The following is an 18,560-nucleotide window of genomic DNA, read 5'->3' as shown; positions in this document are numbered from 1 at the left end:
CAATATAGTAACGGGGTAACTATCCAAAAGTGGAACATTAGCAGGTAGGTAGTTCTGATTAACAAAAGGACAAATCCAAGCTGACTGCTTACTGCTCATTCTATTCCAGACTCAATTAGCAGAGTGAGGGAAGGTCTCAACATGAACCAAACATGGACTAAAGTCTATAGTCTGTGGAGTCATGAGCAATAAGCAGCATTTGACTAAATGTGGCATCAAGGTACTCTGGGGGGGAAAGCTGATCAATGAATACCAAAAAGTAAAAATTGGAGCTAACGTCACACAAAGAAAAATGGTTGTAATTGTCAAAGATCAATCATCTCAATGCCAGAACATTACTGAGGAGTTGGGTAATATACTTGTTGTAACCATCTTCTGTTGCTTTGTTGACTAGAAGTTCAGAAGTCTAACAAATGAAGTAGCCCATGTCCAGTTGCAGCAAGTTCCAGATAACAGGAGCCGAAAAGTAGCAAGTAGTATTTTTGCTACAGAAGTGCCAGATAACAAAATCATCCAATTAGACCAACCATCTGCCTTCCACACTCCACCAAATCATTAGCTTCCTTGCCAAGAGCTTGCCTACATATCAACAGTATCACAGGAACTTGGGTAACTGTCTGAGGAGCACATCATTTGTTGGTAAATAACAGGCTTTGATATATCCTATCTGAAGGAACATGAAACAGAGACCTCAGAAGTCAATTAAGGTTATGCAAAGAGCTCCAGGTCATGGCATTCTTTCCAAAGCAAGGAATCTTTTTCTGAAACCTTGCTTCAGAACAATATTAGCAACATTATCAAATATATATCAGTCCTTTATTTTCTGTGCTGTTTTGCATTCATGGTATACATTTCTTCTGAGAATTAATATATTCCGCTTCAATAACATTCAGTCTACAAATCTTGGTATCAGATTCAATTAAGTCAAATAATTTGACCAGGGAATGTTTGCAAGAACAATTTCCCATTGTAGTAAGACAGGTAAATACATATAGATATGTTTATTGGTACATACCAATCAGTGCGACTTTCAACATCACAAAATATGCGATCATCTTCAGCAAAAATTCATTTTCCAGTGCTTTAATACATGTAACTGCAAAGCCTTTATATATTACATGGGAGGTACAGTGAGCCATATCATTCATTTTTATGAATATATTCCTGCTGACTGGCAAAAATAAAACTGAAAATACAACAGTTCTTATTGGAGTAACTCCTGAAATAAATCTTATCTAATGCCATCCATAGTTCAAGTTTGCTGCAGGTTTTCCTATGCATAATTCCAACTGATTACAGGCAATTTATTCATTTTCGAATCATATTCAAAATACCCGAAACAACAGTTCACAATGCAATGAAAATCGTTGAAGCTGGTGCAGTTACTTAAAATTTATGATGAATTATGTGGCAGGAAAACAGTTCTTCAAAAGTAAGGCATCAACAGAATAATGTTATTCTTGTTGAAGTGTTTAAAAGTAGAATAATTTATGTTTTAAAACAGTGCACAATTTATTTGTTAAGTTAACGCTGTCTACCATCTGATAAGAATTCATTTAAAATGTAAGGCAATCTATTTATAAAATCATGACAAAATAATGTGCCCCGCAAAATACAAACCTGGTCTTTTGAATTACTGCTTATTCCATAATGCTTCTTTTATCCTTTTCCTTTTTTAAAAAAAAATGGTACATCAACATATCAACTACTATGGCTTTTCAAAAAACTCATGAGCGAAATATTCTGTCGATTTTTTCCCAGTGCTAAACATTTCAATTTAAGCTTTTATTCTAGCAGACTGAATATCTTAAAGCCATGACATATTAAAGCTCTAATGGTCTCAATGGATATGCACAGAAGGCATGTAACTTGAGGCATAACAAATTCAATATAACAATGTTTTTGTTAAAGCACCTGACTCCATCTTCAAAGCAATTCTTTGTGTCTTGTACTATTTTCAGAAGTCAATTTCACACACTTCCCTCCTTGCTTTAGCATAAGCTATTCCCTCAAGTGCAGATACCCTATCCCTTACTTGATGAAGTAACACACACAAAAAACTTACGAGGCTGTTCTATAATGAGCTGCCTCCATGTTCACCTGCCTATTAGAGAGAAATCATCCGATTTATAGATTGCTATCTGCTGCAATCCAAAAAAAAAATGCTGGAATGGTAAATGTGCAATGAAAGGCCTTGCACACATTTCAAATAGTGCAGGAATAGTAAGTAGGTGAAAGGTGGAGATTAAACAATTTTAACCCTGAAATTTGTAACACTTAAATTGGAAGGAATCCACTTTGCACTTGCTTTCAATCTCACAAAGCCTTGCTCCCTTGAAAAGTATATTGGATCCAAATTCCATAAATGGTTAGCTGAAAAAGAAAAGAAAAATCACAATCAACAGAACTTCTCCAGATATCTGAAGTAAAAATGCCACCAAATAGTAGCAACCAGTTTGAAAACAAGTTATTTTAACTGAATTTTACAGTAAGCTACCAAGAACATATGACACAGGAGCAGGAGTAGGCCATCTGGCCCATCGAGCCTGCTCCGCCATTCAGTAAGATCATGGCTGATCTGATCATGGACTCATCACCATCTACCTGCATTCTCCCTGTATCCCTTAATTCCCCTAATAAGCAAAAATCTATCCAAACTTGTCCTAAATATATTTACTGAGGTAGCCTCTACTGCTTCATTGGGCAGAGAATTCCACAGATTCATCACCCTCTGGGAAAAGCAGTTCCTTCTCATCTCCACCCTAAATCTACTCATCGAATTTTGAGACCATGTCTCCTAGTTCTCATCTCACCTATCAGTGGAAACAACTTTGCTGCCTCTACCTTATAAATTCCTTTCATAATTTTATACATTTCCATAAGATCTCCTCTCATTCTTCTGAATTCTATTGAGTACAGTCCCAGGCAACTCAATCTCTCCTCATAGTCTAACCCCTTCATCTCCGGAATCAACCTGGTGAACCCCCTATGCACTGCATCCAAAGCCTGTATATCCACGATTGGGGATTGAGTTCAAAGGTCACAAAGTAATGTCGCAGCTGAATTCCAGTGAGTTCAAAGCCACTATTTTCACGATAGTCATAAGCACCAATTTAATAAATCATTACTTCTACATCACCAAAGCCAGTTATCTTCCTCATTGTAATTTTTGTTTCAGTCATGTGCCATATTACCAGTTTTAATTTCTTCCCATTCTTCAAACTACAGCACCTTAACAAATTGACACCAAGCAGTTTGGACAGCAGAGTATGTTTTTGAAGCTCTTGCAATCTGACATTCAATCCCAAATTTCTGTATGTTTTGAGTGAACACTTGAGTTTTCCTAGCTGCTCTCACCTCAAATACATCAAAACCAGGTTTGTTATAACTAACATATGCCATAAATTTCTTATTTTGTGGTAGCAGTACAGAGCAAGACAAAAATAAAGTGGCAATAAAATAATAAATACAACAAAAGAGGAATCGTGAGGTAATGTTCATGAGTCGATGGACCATTCATAAATCTGAAGGTAGAGTGGAAGAAGGTGTTGTTAAAATACTGAGTATGCCTCTTCAGGCTCCTGTACTTCCTCCCTGATGATGATAACAAGAAGCGGGCATCACCCGGATGGTGAGGACATGCAAGTTGCTACAGTAAATTGCCCCTAGCATGTAGGTGAGTGGCAGAACCTGGGAATGTGGGCAGAATAAAATGAGAATGGTGCAGGATTAAAATGGATGCACATTGGTTAGCACTGACTCCGTGGACCCAAAGGACTTATTCCATTCCCCATTGCTACCAGGCACATCACAGGAGTCAATTCAACCAAAATTAATGATGTATTAGGAGCAGGTGTTTAATCAAAAAGTTATTTATTTATTCAACCAGACAAAGAAAGATGTTGTGGGAGATAGTGAAGGAATTCTAGTACTTGGTACCAAGGTAAATGAGAGAGAGCATGTTCAACATAGTACAAGCCCTTTGGCCCACGATGTTACCTCCCATTCTCCAAAGAGAAAAATCCTAGCTGACGCAATCTTTCCCTTTAAACAAAAACTTTCTAATTCAGGCAGCATCCTAGCAAATCTGTTTTGCACCCTTTCTAGAGCTTCCACATCCTTCCTATATTGAGTAACCAGAAAGGAACAGTATTCCAAGTGTGATCTAATCAGATTTTTACAGAGCTGCATCATTACCTTGCGATACTTGAACTAATCCCCAAATAAAGGCCAACACACTGCACATCTTCTTAAGCACCTTATCAACTTACACCGCAACAATGGACAAGGACCCCAATACTACTGTTCCTCCACACTGCTAAGAAAACTGCCATTAACCCCATATCTGCTGTTAATTTTGACTTTCCAGTGGATCACTTCATGCCTTTCTGGATTGAACACCATCTGCCACTTCGCAGACTAGCTCTGTAATCTGTCAATGTCCTATTGTAACCTACAACAGCCTTCTATACTATCCACACCACCATCAACCTTCCTGTCAGCTTCAAACTTACTAAGTCCTGTGGAACACCCAACAACCTTCAAGCATCTACTGTCACCCTGTTTTCCGTGGGCAGCCAATTCTGAAATCATACTGCTAAGTTTCCTGACTTTCTGAATGAACCTACCATGAGGAACCTTGTAAAATGCCTTACTAAAATCCATGTACACCACACTTCATCATTTTCTTTAGCCACTTTCTCAAATAATTATATCAGGCTCATGAGGCATGACTTCCCCTATACAAAGCCATGGGGACTATTCCTAAACAGACTATGCTTCTCCAAATGCTAAAAAATCCTGTCTGATAGGATCTAAATATCCTCTCTAATAGCTTGCCTGGTCAATAATTCCCAGATTTATCCCAAAAATCCTTGAATAAAGTATTAACATTTGGCAACTTCCAGTCGTCTGGTACTACTCTTGAAGCCAAAGGTGCAGCAATCTCTTCCCTTGCTTTCCATGGTAACCCTGGGTATATCCCAACTGGTGTGGGGAATTACCTATCTTGTTACGTTTCAATAGTTCCAACACATCCTCTGTCACTATGTTCCAGCTTATCACCCCGTTTTATACTATCCTGATACTTATCATGGCCCCACTCACTTGTGAATTCTACCACAAAGTATTCACTGACAACCTCCCATACATCTGATTCTAAGGACATATTTCCCCTTCCATCCCTGACCTTCGCTCCAGTCATCTTCCTGCTCTTCACATACATGAAGAATGCCTTGGGATTTTCCTTCATCCTACTCGTCAAGGCCTTCCCATGTCTCCTTCCAGTTCTCCTATGTCAATTCTTGGGTTTCTTCCTGGCTACCTTGTAACTCTGTAGAACCTTGTCTGATTCTTTATTCCTGAACATTAAGTATGCCTCTTTCTTCCCGTTCACTAGATGTTCTACATCTCTTGTCAACCACGGTTCCTTCACCTTACATCCTATCCCTGTCCCAATGGGCCAAACTACCCATAATCTAATTTAAGTATTCCCCAAACCACCTCATTTCCCTGAATACACAAGTTCCCGCTTAACAGCATCATAATTCAACCTCTTTCAATTAAATATTTCCCCATATCTTTGCACTTCTCCAAAATCTGCCTTCCGATCCGCTCCTCAGCCTCTGTTGCTAGTGGGGAGGGTGAGGCGAGGGGAGGTCACAAGAATATTCTCACCAGTGATTGCTCCTTCCTGTTTCTAACTTGCACCAACACTTAGTAAATAATCTCTGCTTGATAACGTCCCTTTCTGCAGCTACAATACCATCTATAATTAGCAATGCCATCTCTTCAAATCCCTCCCTGTCACTGTTGAAATATCTAAACCTCAGAACATAGAGCATACGGCACAGGCAACAATCCCAGCGGATCTGCTTTTCAGCTTCCAATCTTCTTCTCATCAAGGCTTTATCCCTTTTCACACCTATGTCGTTTGTACCAATTTGTATTATGACGAGGCTGCTCATCCTGCCCCTTAAGAAATGATCTGAGACATCCCAGACCCTGAAATACGCAGATAATGCAGAGTATCCTGTAGCAGTTGGAGGAGTGGAGGTTCACCAAGGGTCACATTAGAGAAAGAACGATGGAAAACAGCATTTCATGAAATGATCTGATAGAAATGACAGAAGTGGCAATGAACATGATAAAAAATAAGCATGAGATACTGTAAGAATTTTAAATTTGAGACAATTATGGGACAAAGAACCAGTTCATGATAAAGAGAGTAGTGAATCTGAAGAATGAACTGCCACAGACAGCTGTGGAGACCAAGACTGTGGTTATTTTTAAAGTGAAAATTGATAGTTTACTGATTGGTCAGGGCATCAAAGGTTATGGCGGGAAGGTTAAGTATGGGGTTGAGTGGGATCTGAATCAACCATAATGGAATGCTGGAGCAAACTCAATGGGCTGAATGGCCTAATTCTGTTTCTATGCCTTATGGTCCAAGTCCAAATTTGAGAGGGTGAAGTATAAGTCACATGTATCAGTATCACAATGGAATAAAGGGAATTACAGAGGCATGACCAAAGGAGCTTGCCAGGTGGAATGGAGGGGATGATGGCAGAGCAGAGATGGCTGAAGTTTCTGGGAAAAGTTCACAAGGTGCAAGATAGATACGTTCCACAGAGAAAGGAGTTCTCAGATAGTAGGAGTAAGCAACCATGGCTGACAAAAGAGCATACAAGGTAGCAAAAGTGAGTGGGAAGTTGGAAAATTGAGGCATTTTTAAAATCCAACAAAATGCAATTAAAAAAAGCTGTAAGAAGATGAAATATGAGGGCAAACCAGCCGATAATATAAAGTAGGATACCAAACTTTTTTTTCCAGTTACATAAAGAGTAAAAGGGAGGGGAGAGCTGACATTTCACCACTGGAAAATGATGCTGATGAAACGGAAAAAATTAAACAAAAAAATGGCAGATGAACATTATGGGTACTTTGCATCTGCCTTCTCTGTGGAAGACACTAGCAGTGTGCCAGAGGTCTGTGAGTGTCAGGGAGCAGGAGTGAGTGCCATTGCTATTACAAAGGAAAAAGAATCTCATTGAACCCCATCAAATTTTCAAAGGACTAGATAGAGTGGATGTGGAGAGGATGTTTCCGATGAAGGCACAGCCTCAAAGTTGGTGGTGTGTTGGGGGGGGGGGGGGTAATTATCTTTCAGAACAGAGGTAAGGAGGAGTTTTTTTTCAGCCAGAGAGAGTAGTGAACCTGTGGAATGCTCTGCCACAGACTGTGGTGGAAGCCAAGTCCATGGGTATATTTAAGGAGGGAGTTAATTGGTTCTTGATTGCTCAGGGCAACAAAGGATATGGTGAGAAGGCAATTGTGTGGGGTTGAGTGGACTCTGGGATCAGCCATAATGGAATGGCGAGGCTGACTGGATAGGCTGAATGGCCTAATTCTGGTCTGACTATCCATTTAATTCTGCAAAAGTGCATATTAGTGATTTTTGTCATTTTATTTTCTATTCAGTTAAATCAAAAGAATATCTATTTACTTATTTAATACCTGGGCTTGACTGGGGCAATATGTTTGGCAGGTTTGCGAAAAGACTGATTTGGCGCCGATCTTGTACTTGATGACCTGGGAGAAGCACGCACAAAACTTGATACAGCCGGAGGATTCTTAGGAATTTTCTTCACTAAATGTCCAATCCATTTCTTCTGTTCATCCTGAGAACATGCTAGTAGCAACATATCCCTCGCTGTGTTGACATCATAATTCACTAAGAAGAAAACACATACTCTTAAAATAAGTCATTGCAGGGAAGTTTTATAATTCCCTCTCCCATATTGTAGTGACCTTAATGATTAAATTTGGTCAAAGTACACTGGACTGACAATATTATGCCCACATAATTTAAAAATGGAGATTATGTGGAGCTCATAATTGCTGGTAAAATGAAAAGGTATCAAATTTACATATTTATGTAAATTTCAGTCCAAAGGAAATGCAAATCTCATATAAATTGCCTCTTGTAATGATGCAGTTAAGAGTGAAGGATGAAAATCAATGTTGTTTTCATTGTTAGAAATAATTCCTACCTTTGCATGGTACAATCATGTCTTCCTTTTTATCCAAATGATCCTTATGGCACTTAACATGGCATCGCCTGCACTCCAATGCAGCTGGTGGTTTGAAAACATGCCACAGAGGCTTTGCACAAGCTTCACAATTTGTGGGAAAATGATAAAGTGTAGGGATAAATTCATGACCTTTATGAGGTATAAAATCAGGCTTTTCCACTGATTGCACAGCTTCTGCTTCCACATCCTTTCGACATTCACCCTCATTGGCATATAATATCTGAAAGATCGAACAATGTACAGTTCATTCAAACATAATAATTGAACTAAATTGTTAGAACCATAGCTGGAAATCACAAGACCACATGAATAATTTTGTCCAGAAACATTTAGTGCAAGACAGGAAAACCTGCTATAAAGCAGGAAACCTGAGTAAATGTCAAAATTAGTGCTCTTCCTTGATACTAAAATGGAACTGTTAGTGCACATAGCAAGTCACATGATGTGTACAACCTACTACACCTATTTCCAGTCATTTGAACTGTATAAGTGGGCCATAGATAGCACATGACAAAGGCCCAGAATTTGTTGAGTGAGCCTGCACTTGCCATAATTGCTGTGATATTACAACTGACTGCATCTGCAACTGGAATGCTAATCTCGTTGACTGAAAGTATTCTGGAGCTGAATGGTAAATTTCAAAACAAATAGGCCAACAAAATTCACAATTAAATTCTGTCAAAGTTGATTACTTCTTTGTCCTTCTGACTGTCCCTAATATTCAGCAAGAATAACAAATAAACATGAAATAAACTGTAAAAGTTAAACAGTTAACATAGCGATGTGACTAAACACATTGATGAAGGTAGAGCAGTAGATGTAGTGTATGTGGATTTCAGCAAGGCATTTGATAAGGTACCCCATGCATGGCTTTTTGAGAAAGTAAGAAGGCATGGGATCCAAGGGGACATTGCTTTGTGGATCCAGAATTGGCTTGCTCACAGAAGGCAAAGAGTGGTTGTAGATGGGTCATATTCTGCATGGAGGTCAGTGACCAGTGGCGTGCCTCAGGGATCTGTTCCAGGATCCCTTCTCCTTGTGATTTTTATAAATGACCTGGATGAGGAAGTGGAGAGATGGGTTAGTAAATTTGCTGACACAAAGGTCGGAGGTGTTGTGGATAGTGTGGAGGGCTGTCAGAGGTTACAGCAGGACATCGATAGGATGCAAAACTGGGCTGAGAAGTGGCAGATGGGGTTCAACCCTGATAAGTGTGAGGTGGTTTGTTTTGGTAGGTCAAATATGATGGCAGAATATAGTATTAATGGTAAGACACTTGACAGTGTGGAGGATCAGAGGGATCTTGGGGTCCAAGTCCATAGGACACTCAAAGCTGCTATGCAGTTTGACTATGTGGCTAAGGAGGCATATGGTGCATTGGCCTGTATCAACTGTGGGATTGACTTTAAGAGCCAAGAGGTAATGTTATAGCTATATAGGACACTGGTCAGACCCACTTGGAGTACTGTGCTCAGTTCTGGTCACCTCACTACAAGAAGGATGTGGAAACCATAGAAAGGGTGCAGAGGAGATTTACAAGGATGTTGCCTGGATTGGGGAGCATGCCTTATGAGAATAGGTTGTGTGAACTCGGCCATTTCTCCTTGGTGCAGCAGAGGATGAGAGGTGACCTGATAGAGGTGTATAAGATGATGAGAGGCTTTGATCATGTGGATAGTCAGAGGCTTTTTCCCAGGGCTGAAATTACTAGCTCAAGAGGGCACAGTTTTAAGTTGCTTGGAAGTAGCTACAGCTCAGATGTCAGGAGCAAGTTGTTGTTTTTTTTTTAAACGCAGAGTGGTGAGTGGATGGAATGGGCTGCTGGCAATGGTGGTGGAAGGGGATACAATTGAGTCTTTTCAGAGGCTCCTGGATACGTACATGGTGCTTAGAAAACTAGAAGGCTATGGGTAACCCTAGGTAATTTCTAAGGTACGAACATGTTCAGCACAGCATTGTGGGCCAAAGGGGTTGCATTGTGCCGTAGGTTCTCTATGTTTCTAAAATTATCCTGCAATGCTTAAAAACACAACTTTACGAAACTTTTCTTATCTTTCTTCTTTGCCAGTATAAAACTTCCATTCAAATAAGTTGGCTCATGTACCCTGCATCAGTTTTACCTGGCATAGAATGAGAGAGTAGATTCTCAGGTGCACATGTTCAAAAACAAAGCAAACTCCTGCCTCAGCACTGGACACCATATGAAGTCCACTGGTGAAGCACAGCTAGAAAGCCACTGGTTGAGTCTGGTCAATAATTAGGATTTAAACACAATTCTCAAGAAAGCTCGCATTTGCATAATAAATGTCTGCTTTACAGGGATGAACATGGTAAATACTAGGCTAATTCTTCACTCCATCTTATCTCCCAATGTGGTCTTTAATTACAAAGTTCATCTTCTTCAACTCCTCCTTAAAAGTCAGTTTCTCCTCCTCTTCCTTGCACTACAAGGTGCCCTTCTTTCTTCCCCTCCAACCTATGGATCCATAACTCCTTATTGTACAACCGCATCCCCAACCCTCCTTTATATGGGTTCCAGCAGGGCAACTCTCATTGTCCTTCAGTTACAGACTATGAATAACTAGATTAATAAAGGAGCAGATCAGCCAGGATCATATTGACTGGCTGGGTAGCTTTGAAGGGCAAAGTGGCTGACTCCTGCTCCCAATATCTTGTGCTCTTGTCCAGGTTGCTAAATAATTTCAGCTTAATTAGCAATAAATCTATAACAAACTCCAACCACAATATATAAAACTGTCACATCTAACTTTTCCTTTGATATCCTTCACACAAAACTGAAATACAGATGATTATATATAAGCAAAAATGAAATTTAAATGAAAAATTATTGAGAGCCCACCTGGAATATCCGAGGGATTTCTCCAGTTTCTGCCCTGTATACATCACCTTGTGTTACAGGGCGCACATGGAACAATTTGCTAGAAGATAAAATTTAGAAGTGCACATTTCATTATGTATGCAAATTAGCTTTAAGAACAAAATGTCGATGTGGTACTTTAAAAGTGCATTAGAAGCCGTGCAACTTATTGCCTACTGCACTTAATTTTTTTCCCTCATACCCAGGATGTAAGAAATGTTGTCAAGCCAACAATTAGTTACCTACCTTCAAATGGTATTTAGTAAGTAGTAGTGAGTTGCTTTTATAAACCATTATCTCGAGGGGAGTTCCAATGCTTTGCAAGTTATTTATGCCCCACAATGATTTGTGCCTTGCAAGTGGTTATGCTCCTATTTGCCTACACTCTCCATCCTCCTTGGTAGTTATGTTCATAGGTTTGTTTGTAATTGTCAAAGTATCTGGACAGCTGCATTGCCTCATATATGTAGATTTAATTCACTCAGATTCACTGATCGAGAAGAAAAGTTAGCAACTCGCCACGGTTTTGGCACTTTGAGCAGTGGTCAATCAGATAGATCAGAAGCCTGAGAAGACACTCAGGTTTCCTGATTGAGTGGAAAAGACAGCAACTCCCGGCAGGTGTGGGAAGACAGGGAGACTCCAGTGTTCCTGATGACTGCACCACACTTCCTGACGATGCAAGAAGTACATCCAGATGCAACTTCATACAATTCACGTCAAGAAGTTAGAGCTGGAACTGGATGAACTCCAGATCATTCAAGAGGCTGAGGGTGTAATAAAGAGGACATATAGAGAAATAGTTACACCGAAGGTGCAGGACACAGGAAACTAGACAACAGTCAGAAAAGGGAAAGGGGTTAAACAGCCAGGTGAGAGTATTCCTGTGGCCATCCCACTCAACAAAACGTAAATCTTAGTGAAACATGGTTGCAGGAGGGGTGTGATTGGCAACTAAATATTCCTGGATTTTGTTGCTTCAGGTGTGATAGAATCAGAGAGACAAGAGGGGGAGGTGTTGCGTTGCTTGTCAGAGAAAATATTACAGCTGTGCTCTGGCAGGATAGATTAGAGGGCTTGTCTAGGGAGACTATTTGGGTGGAATTGAGGAATGGGAAAGGTATAGTAACATTTATAGGGGTATATTATAGACCACCTAATGGGGAGCGAGAATTGGAGGAGCAAATTTTTAAGGAGATAGCAGATATTTGTAGTAATCACAGGGTTGTGATTGTGGGAGATTATAATTTTCCACACATAGACTGGGAAGCCCATACTGTAAAAGGGATGGATGGTTTGGAGTTTGTAAAATGTATGCAGGATAGTTTTCTGCAGGAATACATAGAGGTACCGACTAGAGAAGGGGCAGTGTTGGATCTCCTGTTAGGGAATGAGATAGGTCAGGTGATGGAGGTATGTGCTGGGGAGAACTTTGGGTCCAGTGATCACAATGCCATTAGTTTCAATATAATTATGGAGAAGGATAGGACTGGACCCAGGGTTGAGATTTTTGATTGCAAAAAGGCTAACTTTGAGGAGATGCGAAAGGATTTAGAAGGAGTGGATTGGGACAACTTGTTTTATGGGAAGGATGTAATAGAGAAATGGAGGTCATTTAAAGGTGAAATTTTGAGGGTACAGAATCTTTATGTTCCTGTTAGGTTGAAAGGAAAGTTTAAAGTTTGAGAGAGCCATGGTTTTCAAGGGATATTGGAAACTTGGTTAGGAAAAAGAGATATCTACAATTATTATAGGCAGCATGGAGTAAATGAGGTGCTTGAGGAATATAAAGAACGTAAGAAGAATCTTAAAGAAGAAATTAGAAAAGCTAAAAGATATGAGGTTGCTTTGGCAAGTAAGGTGAAAATAAATCCAAAGTTTCTACAGTTATATTAATAGCAAAAGGATAGTGAGGAATAAAAATTGGTCCCTTAGAGAATCAGAGTGGATAGCTATGTGTGGAGCCAAAAGAGATGGGGGAGATTTTGAACAATTTCTTTTCTTCGGTATTCACTAAGGAGAAGGATATTGTATTGTGTAAGGTAAGGGAAACAAGTAGGGAAGTTATGGAAACAATGACGATTAAAGAGGAAGAAGTTCTAGCACTTTTAAGGAATATAAAAGTGGATAAATCTCCAGGTCCTGACAGGATATTTCCCTAGGACCTTGAGGGAAGTTAGTGTAGAAAGAGCAGGGGCTCTGACAGAAATATTTCAAATGTCATTAGAAACCGGGATGGTGCCGGAGGATTGGCATATTGCTCATGTTGTTCCATTGTTTAAAAAGGGTTCAAAGAGTAAACATAGCAATTATAGCCGGTCAGTTTGACGTCAGTGGTGGGTAAATTAATGGAAAGTATTCTTAGAGATGGTATATATAATTATCTGGATAGACAGGATCTGATTAGGAACAGTCAACACGGATTTGTACGTGGAAGTTTATGTTTGACAAATCTCATTAAATTTTTTTTAAGAGGTTATGAGGAAAGTTGACGATGGTAAAGCAGTGGATGTTGTCTATATGGGCTTCAGTAAGGCCTTTGACAAGGTTCCGCACGGAAGGTTAGTTAAGAAGGTTCAATCGTTGGATATTAATATTGAAGTAGTAAAATGGATTCAACAGTGGCTGGATAGGAAATGCCAGAGTAGTGGTGGATAACTGTTTGTCAGTTTGGAGGCAGGTAACGAGCGGTGTGCATCAGAGATCTGTACTGGGTCCAATGTTGTTTCTCATATAGATTAATGATTCGGATGATGGGGTGGTAAATTGGATTAGTAAGTATGCAGATGATACTAAGGTAGGTGGCATTGTGGATAATGAGGTACGTTTTCAGAGCTTGCAGAGAGATTTTGGCCAGTTAGAAGAGTGGGCTGAACGATGGCAGATAGAGTTTAATGCTGATAAGTGTGAGGTGCTACATTTTGGTCGGAATAATCCAAATAGGACATACATGGCAAATGGTAGGGCATTGAAGAATGCAGTAGAACAGAGTGATCTAGGCATAATAGTGCATAGTTCCCTGAAGATGGAATCTCATGTGGATAGGGTGGTGAAGAAAGCTTTTGGTGTGCTGGCCTTCATAAATCAGAGCATTGAGTGTAGGAGTTGGGATGCAATGTTAAAATTGTACAAGGCATTGGTAAGGCTGAATTTGGAGTATTGTTTACAGTTCTGGACAGCAAACTACAGGAAAGATACCAACAAAATAGAGAGTACAGAGAAGATTTACTAGAATGTTACCTGGGTTTCAGCACCTAAGTTACAGGGAAACGTTGAACAAGTTAGGTCTTTATTCTTTGGAGCATAGAAGGTTGAGGGGGGACTTGATAGAGGTATTTAAATTATGAGGGGGATAGATAGAGTTGATGTGGATAGGCTTTTTCCATTGAGGGTAGGAGAGATTCAAACAAGAGGATATGAGTTGAGAGTTCGGGGGCAAAATTTTAAGGGTAACACGAGGGGGAATTTCTTTACTCAGAGAGTGATAGCTATGTGGAACGAGCTTCCAGTAGAAGTAGTAGAGGCAGGTTCAGTATTGTCATTTAAAGTAAAAATAGATAGGTATACGGACAGGAAGGGAATGGAGGGTTGTGGGCTGAGTGTGGGTCAGTGGGACTAGGTGAGATTAAGCGTTCGGCACGGACTAGAAGGGCCGAGATGGCCTGCTTCCGTGCTGTAATTGTTATATGGTTATAACAAGTGTAGGGTACCTTGGTTTTCAAGAGATATTGAGGCCCTGGTTCAGAAAAAGAAAGTGTTGTGCATAGCAGGTAAAGGCAGGTAGGATGAAATGAGGTGCTTCTGGAGTTTAAGAAATGCAAGAGAATACTGAAATCAGGACTAAAAGGCATGAGGTTGCTCTAGCAGACAAGGTGAAGGAGAACTCTAAGGGATTCTACAGATATGTTAAGAGCAAAAGGACTGTCAAAGACAAAATTCTGGAAGACCAGAATGGTAATCCATGTGTGGAGACAAAAAAAGACAGGGGAGATCTTAACTAGATTATTTTGCATACATATTTACTCAGGAGATGGACACAGAGTCGACAGAAGTGAGGCAAAAAGGCAACAAATTCATGGTCCCTATACAGATTAGAGGAGAGGAGATTTTGCTGTCATGAGGTAAATTAGGGTGGATAAATCCCCAGGACCTGACAAGGTGTTCCCTTGGACACTTCGGAGCTGTGCAGAAATTGCTGGGGCCCTAACAGAAATATTCAAATCATTCTTAGTGACAGGAGGGGTCTTGGAAGACTGAAGGATAGCCGATGTTGTTCTGCTCTTTAAAAAAAAAGGCTCTAAACAGAAACCAGAAAATGATAGGCCGGTGAGTCTGAAATCAGTTGTGGGCAAGATATTGGAAAGTATTCTAATGGACCAGATATACATGTATTTCAATAAACATGGACTGATTAAGGATAGTCAGCCTGGCTTTATGCATGGCAAGTCATGTCTAACCAATCTTATAGAGTTTTTAAGATGAGGTTGCCAGCAAAGTGGATGAAGGCGAGGTACTAGATGTTATCTGCATGGACTTTACCAAGGCATTTGATAAGGTCCCACGTGAGAGGCTGGTCAAGAAGGGTCAGTTGCTGGCACTTAGGATGAAGAAGTAAACTGGATTAAATATTGGCTTTGTGGGAGAAGCCGGGGGTGGTAGTACATGGTTACCTCTCTGACTGGAGGCCTATGACTAGCGGTGTACCACTGGGTCCTTTGCTGTTTGTCATCTATATCAATGATCTAGCTGTTAATGTAGTTAACTGGATCAGCAAATTTGCTGAACACAGAAATGCATGGAACAGTACAGAAATGCATGGAACAGTACAGACCCACCATGTGGCAACCTTTTAACTTCTTCCAAGATCAATCAGAACATTATTACGTTTTCATTTTCTCCTTTTAAATCAAATTTTCCAAACTTGCAGCTACGTTCTCCTATTCACAAATTCTCATTTTCTGCAAATTCTCAGTAATAGGAAGTTGTACTCACTCGATATCCAATACCATTGAAGGATTAGATTGTTCTTTATTCAGCTCATCTTCATAGAACAGTATTTTTCTGCTGCTCACTACAACATACTGTAAATAACAAAAAAATTTCAATATTAGAAAAAGAAACTGAATCCAACAAATACAATGTCATTCTTTTCTGTCAAACTCCCAAGGACTGAAGCAATGCAGCCATCATCTAGGTTTAGAGGAGATGCCAGGGTTAATTTTTTTTTTATGCAGAGAGTGATGAGTGTGTGGAATGGGCTGCTGGCACAGATACAATATGGTCTTTTTAAGAGCCTCCTGGATAGGTACATGGAGCTTAGTAAAATAGAGGGCTACGGGTAACCCGAGGTAATTTCTAAAGAAAGGACATGTTTGGCACAGCACTGTGGGCTGAAGGGCCTGCATTGTCTTGTAGGTTTTTCAATGTTTCAGCAGCAGTCTGAATACCTGATATCAAAACTTCTGATGCACAAGTCTAAACCTAAAGAATAAAAACTTTGTCAACAAATTACTAAGATCCGTTGAGTTCGACTATTTTGTCTAAAACAATATTCTTGCAGCTACAAATGCAGTAAATAATCAGTACTGGGAAAAAGAATAAAAGTTGAGATTGCTACCTTCTAACCATGGCATCCAAAATAAAGAAAACAAGGAAAATGGAGGCATTAGGTGAACTGGGACACAATAAAAATAAAACTAGCAGTTAAAACTGCCAGATAATACTTGGGGAAGGTGGGAGGGATAATTTAATAATTAGGATAACAGTTTATTTTATTTATACAGGAGGTACTGCTTCAAAGCGACAGCATCTATCATCAACCATACCTTCTGGGTTATGCCCTCTTATTACTGTGACCTGAAGTCCCACACTAGCTGGCACTTTTATACAATCATCAGATTCTTGAATATACCTGCACAACTGTAACACTAACTCAGCAAAGGGACACTATGGATCGCCTCTTGTACTGCCATGGACTTATCTTTGATTTTGTCTTTTTCTGCATCAGTCTTTTATTTTTCACTGTGGTATAATTTTACATGTGTATAATTTATATTCTGTGTTGTCTGTTAGGTCGCCAAGGCAGGGTAGCTGTTAGCATGATGCTATACAGCTCAGGGCATTACAGATCAGAGTTCAATTCCGGGGGAGGAGAGAGGGGGAGGGGGGAGAGAGGGGGAAAGGGAGAGGGGGAGAGGGAGAGGGGGGAGGGAGAGGGGGGAGGGAGAGGGGGGAGGGAGAGGGGGGAGGGAGAGGGGGGAGGGAGAGGGGGGAGGGAGAGGGGGGAGGGAGAGGGGGGAGGGAGAGGGGGGAGGGAGAGGGGGGAGGGAGAAGGGGGAGGGAGAAGGGGGAGGGAGAAGGGGGAGGGAGAAGGGGGAGGGAGAAGGGGGAGGGAGAAGGGGGAGGGAGAAGGGGGAGGGAGAAGGGGGAGGGAGAAGGGGGAGGGAGAAGGGGGAGGGAGAAGGGGGAGGGAGAAGGGGGAGGGAGAAGGGGGAGGGAGAAGGGGGAGGGAGAAGGGGGAGGGAGAAGGGGGAGGGAGAAGGGGGAGGGAGAAGGGGGAGGGAGAAGGGGGAGGGAGAAGGGGGAGGGAGAAGGGGGAGGGAGAAGGGGGAGGGAGAAGGGGGAGGGAGAAGGGGGAGGGAGAAGGGGGAGGGAGAAGGGGGAGGGAGAAGGGGGAGGGAGAAGGGGGAGGGAGAAGGGGGAGGGAGAAGGGGGAGGGAGAAGGGGGAGGGAGAAGGGGGAGGGAGAAGGGGGAGGGAGAAGGGGGAGGGAGAAGGGGGAGGGAGAAGGGGGAGGGAGAAGGGGGAGGGAGAAGGGGGAGGGAGAAGGGGGAGGGAGAAGGGGGAGGGAGAAGGGGGAGGGAGAAGGGGGAGGGAGAAGGGGGAGGGAGAAGGGGGAGGGAGAAGGGGAGGGAGAAGGGGGAGGGAGAAGGGGGAGGGAGAAGGGGGAGGGAGAAGGGGGAGGGAGAAGGGGGAGGGAGAAGGGGGAGGGAGAAGGGGGAGGGAGAAGGGGGAGGGAGAAGGGGGAGGGAGAAGGGGGAGGGAGAAGGGGGAGGGAGAAGGGGGAGGGAGAAGGGGGAGGGAGAAGGGGGAGGGAGAAGGGGGAGGGAGAAGGGGGAGGGAGAAGGGGAGGGAGAAGGGGAGGGAGAAGGGGAGGGAGAAGGGGAGGGAGGGGGGAGGGAGAGGGGGGAGGGAGAGGGGGGAGGGAGGGAGAGGGGGAGAGACAGAGAGTGTCTGTGTGTGTGGTTTCCTGCGGGTGCTCTATTTTCTTTCCACAGTCCAAAGACATACCAGTTAGTAGGTTAATGGGTGATTGCAAACTCACATCATTACATTAGGGTTAAATTAGTGGGTTGTTAGGCTGTGCAGCACATTGGGCCAGAAGGGCCTATTCGGCACTGTATCTCCAAATAAATGTCAAATGCTGTTGCAAGTTACTTATGCACGTTACAATAAACTTCATTTGAACAGAACCGAACATTCTGCTATCAATGAATACCCCAAGTACTGGCCTGATCACAAAAGGATTGAGGAAGCAAAATATTATTGGCATTTGTAGAACTTCTGCAGTATGTCCCAAGGTTGAAATGT

General features: G+C 41.6%; 1 protein-coding gene across 1 annotated transcript in view; it reads right to left on the bottom strand.

Annotated features, from left to right (window-relative positions):
• Positions 1-984: 984 nt before the first annotated feature.
• Positions 985-18,560, bottom strand: part of rock1 (Rho-associated, coiled-coil containing protein kinase 1) — a 143,905-nt gene continuing 126,329 nt past the window's right edge. Inside the window, exons 29-33 of the mRNA XM_059979836.1 lie at positions 15,964-16,052; positions 10,954-11,032; positions 8,052-8,313; positions 7,516-7,732; positions 985-2,373 (exon numbers count right to left, since the gene is read on the bottom strand). Coding sequence (XP_059835819.1) covers positions 2,370-2,373; positions 7,516-7,732; positions 8,052-8,313; positions 10,954-11,032; positions 15,964-16,052 — 651 coding nt within the window. The 3' untranslated portion in view covers positions 985-2,369. The remainder of the gene's footprint in view (positions 2,374-7,515; positions 7,733-8,051; positions 8,314-10,953; positions 11,033-15,963; positions 16,053-18,560) is intronic.

The sequence above is a fragment of the Hypanus sabinus genome, chromosome 1 (genome assembly GCF_030144855.1).
Source record: "Hypanus sabinus isolate sHypSab1 chromosome 1, sHypSab1.hap1, whole genome shotgun sequence".
Taxonomy (NCBI): Eukaryota; Metazoa; Chordata; class Chondrichthyes; order Myliobatiformes; family Dasyatidae; genus Hypanus; species Hypanus sabinus.
The sequence above is the reverse complement of the archived record's forward strand: the minus strand, read 5'-3'. Positions and strand labels throughout refer to the sequence as shown.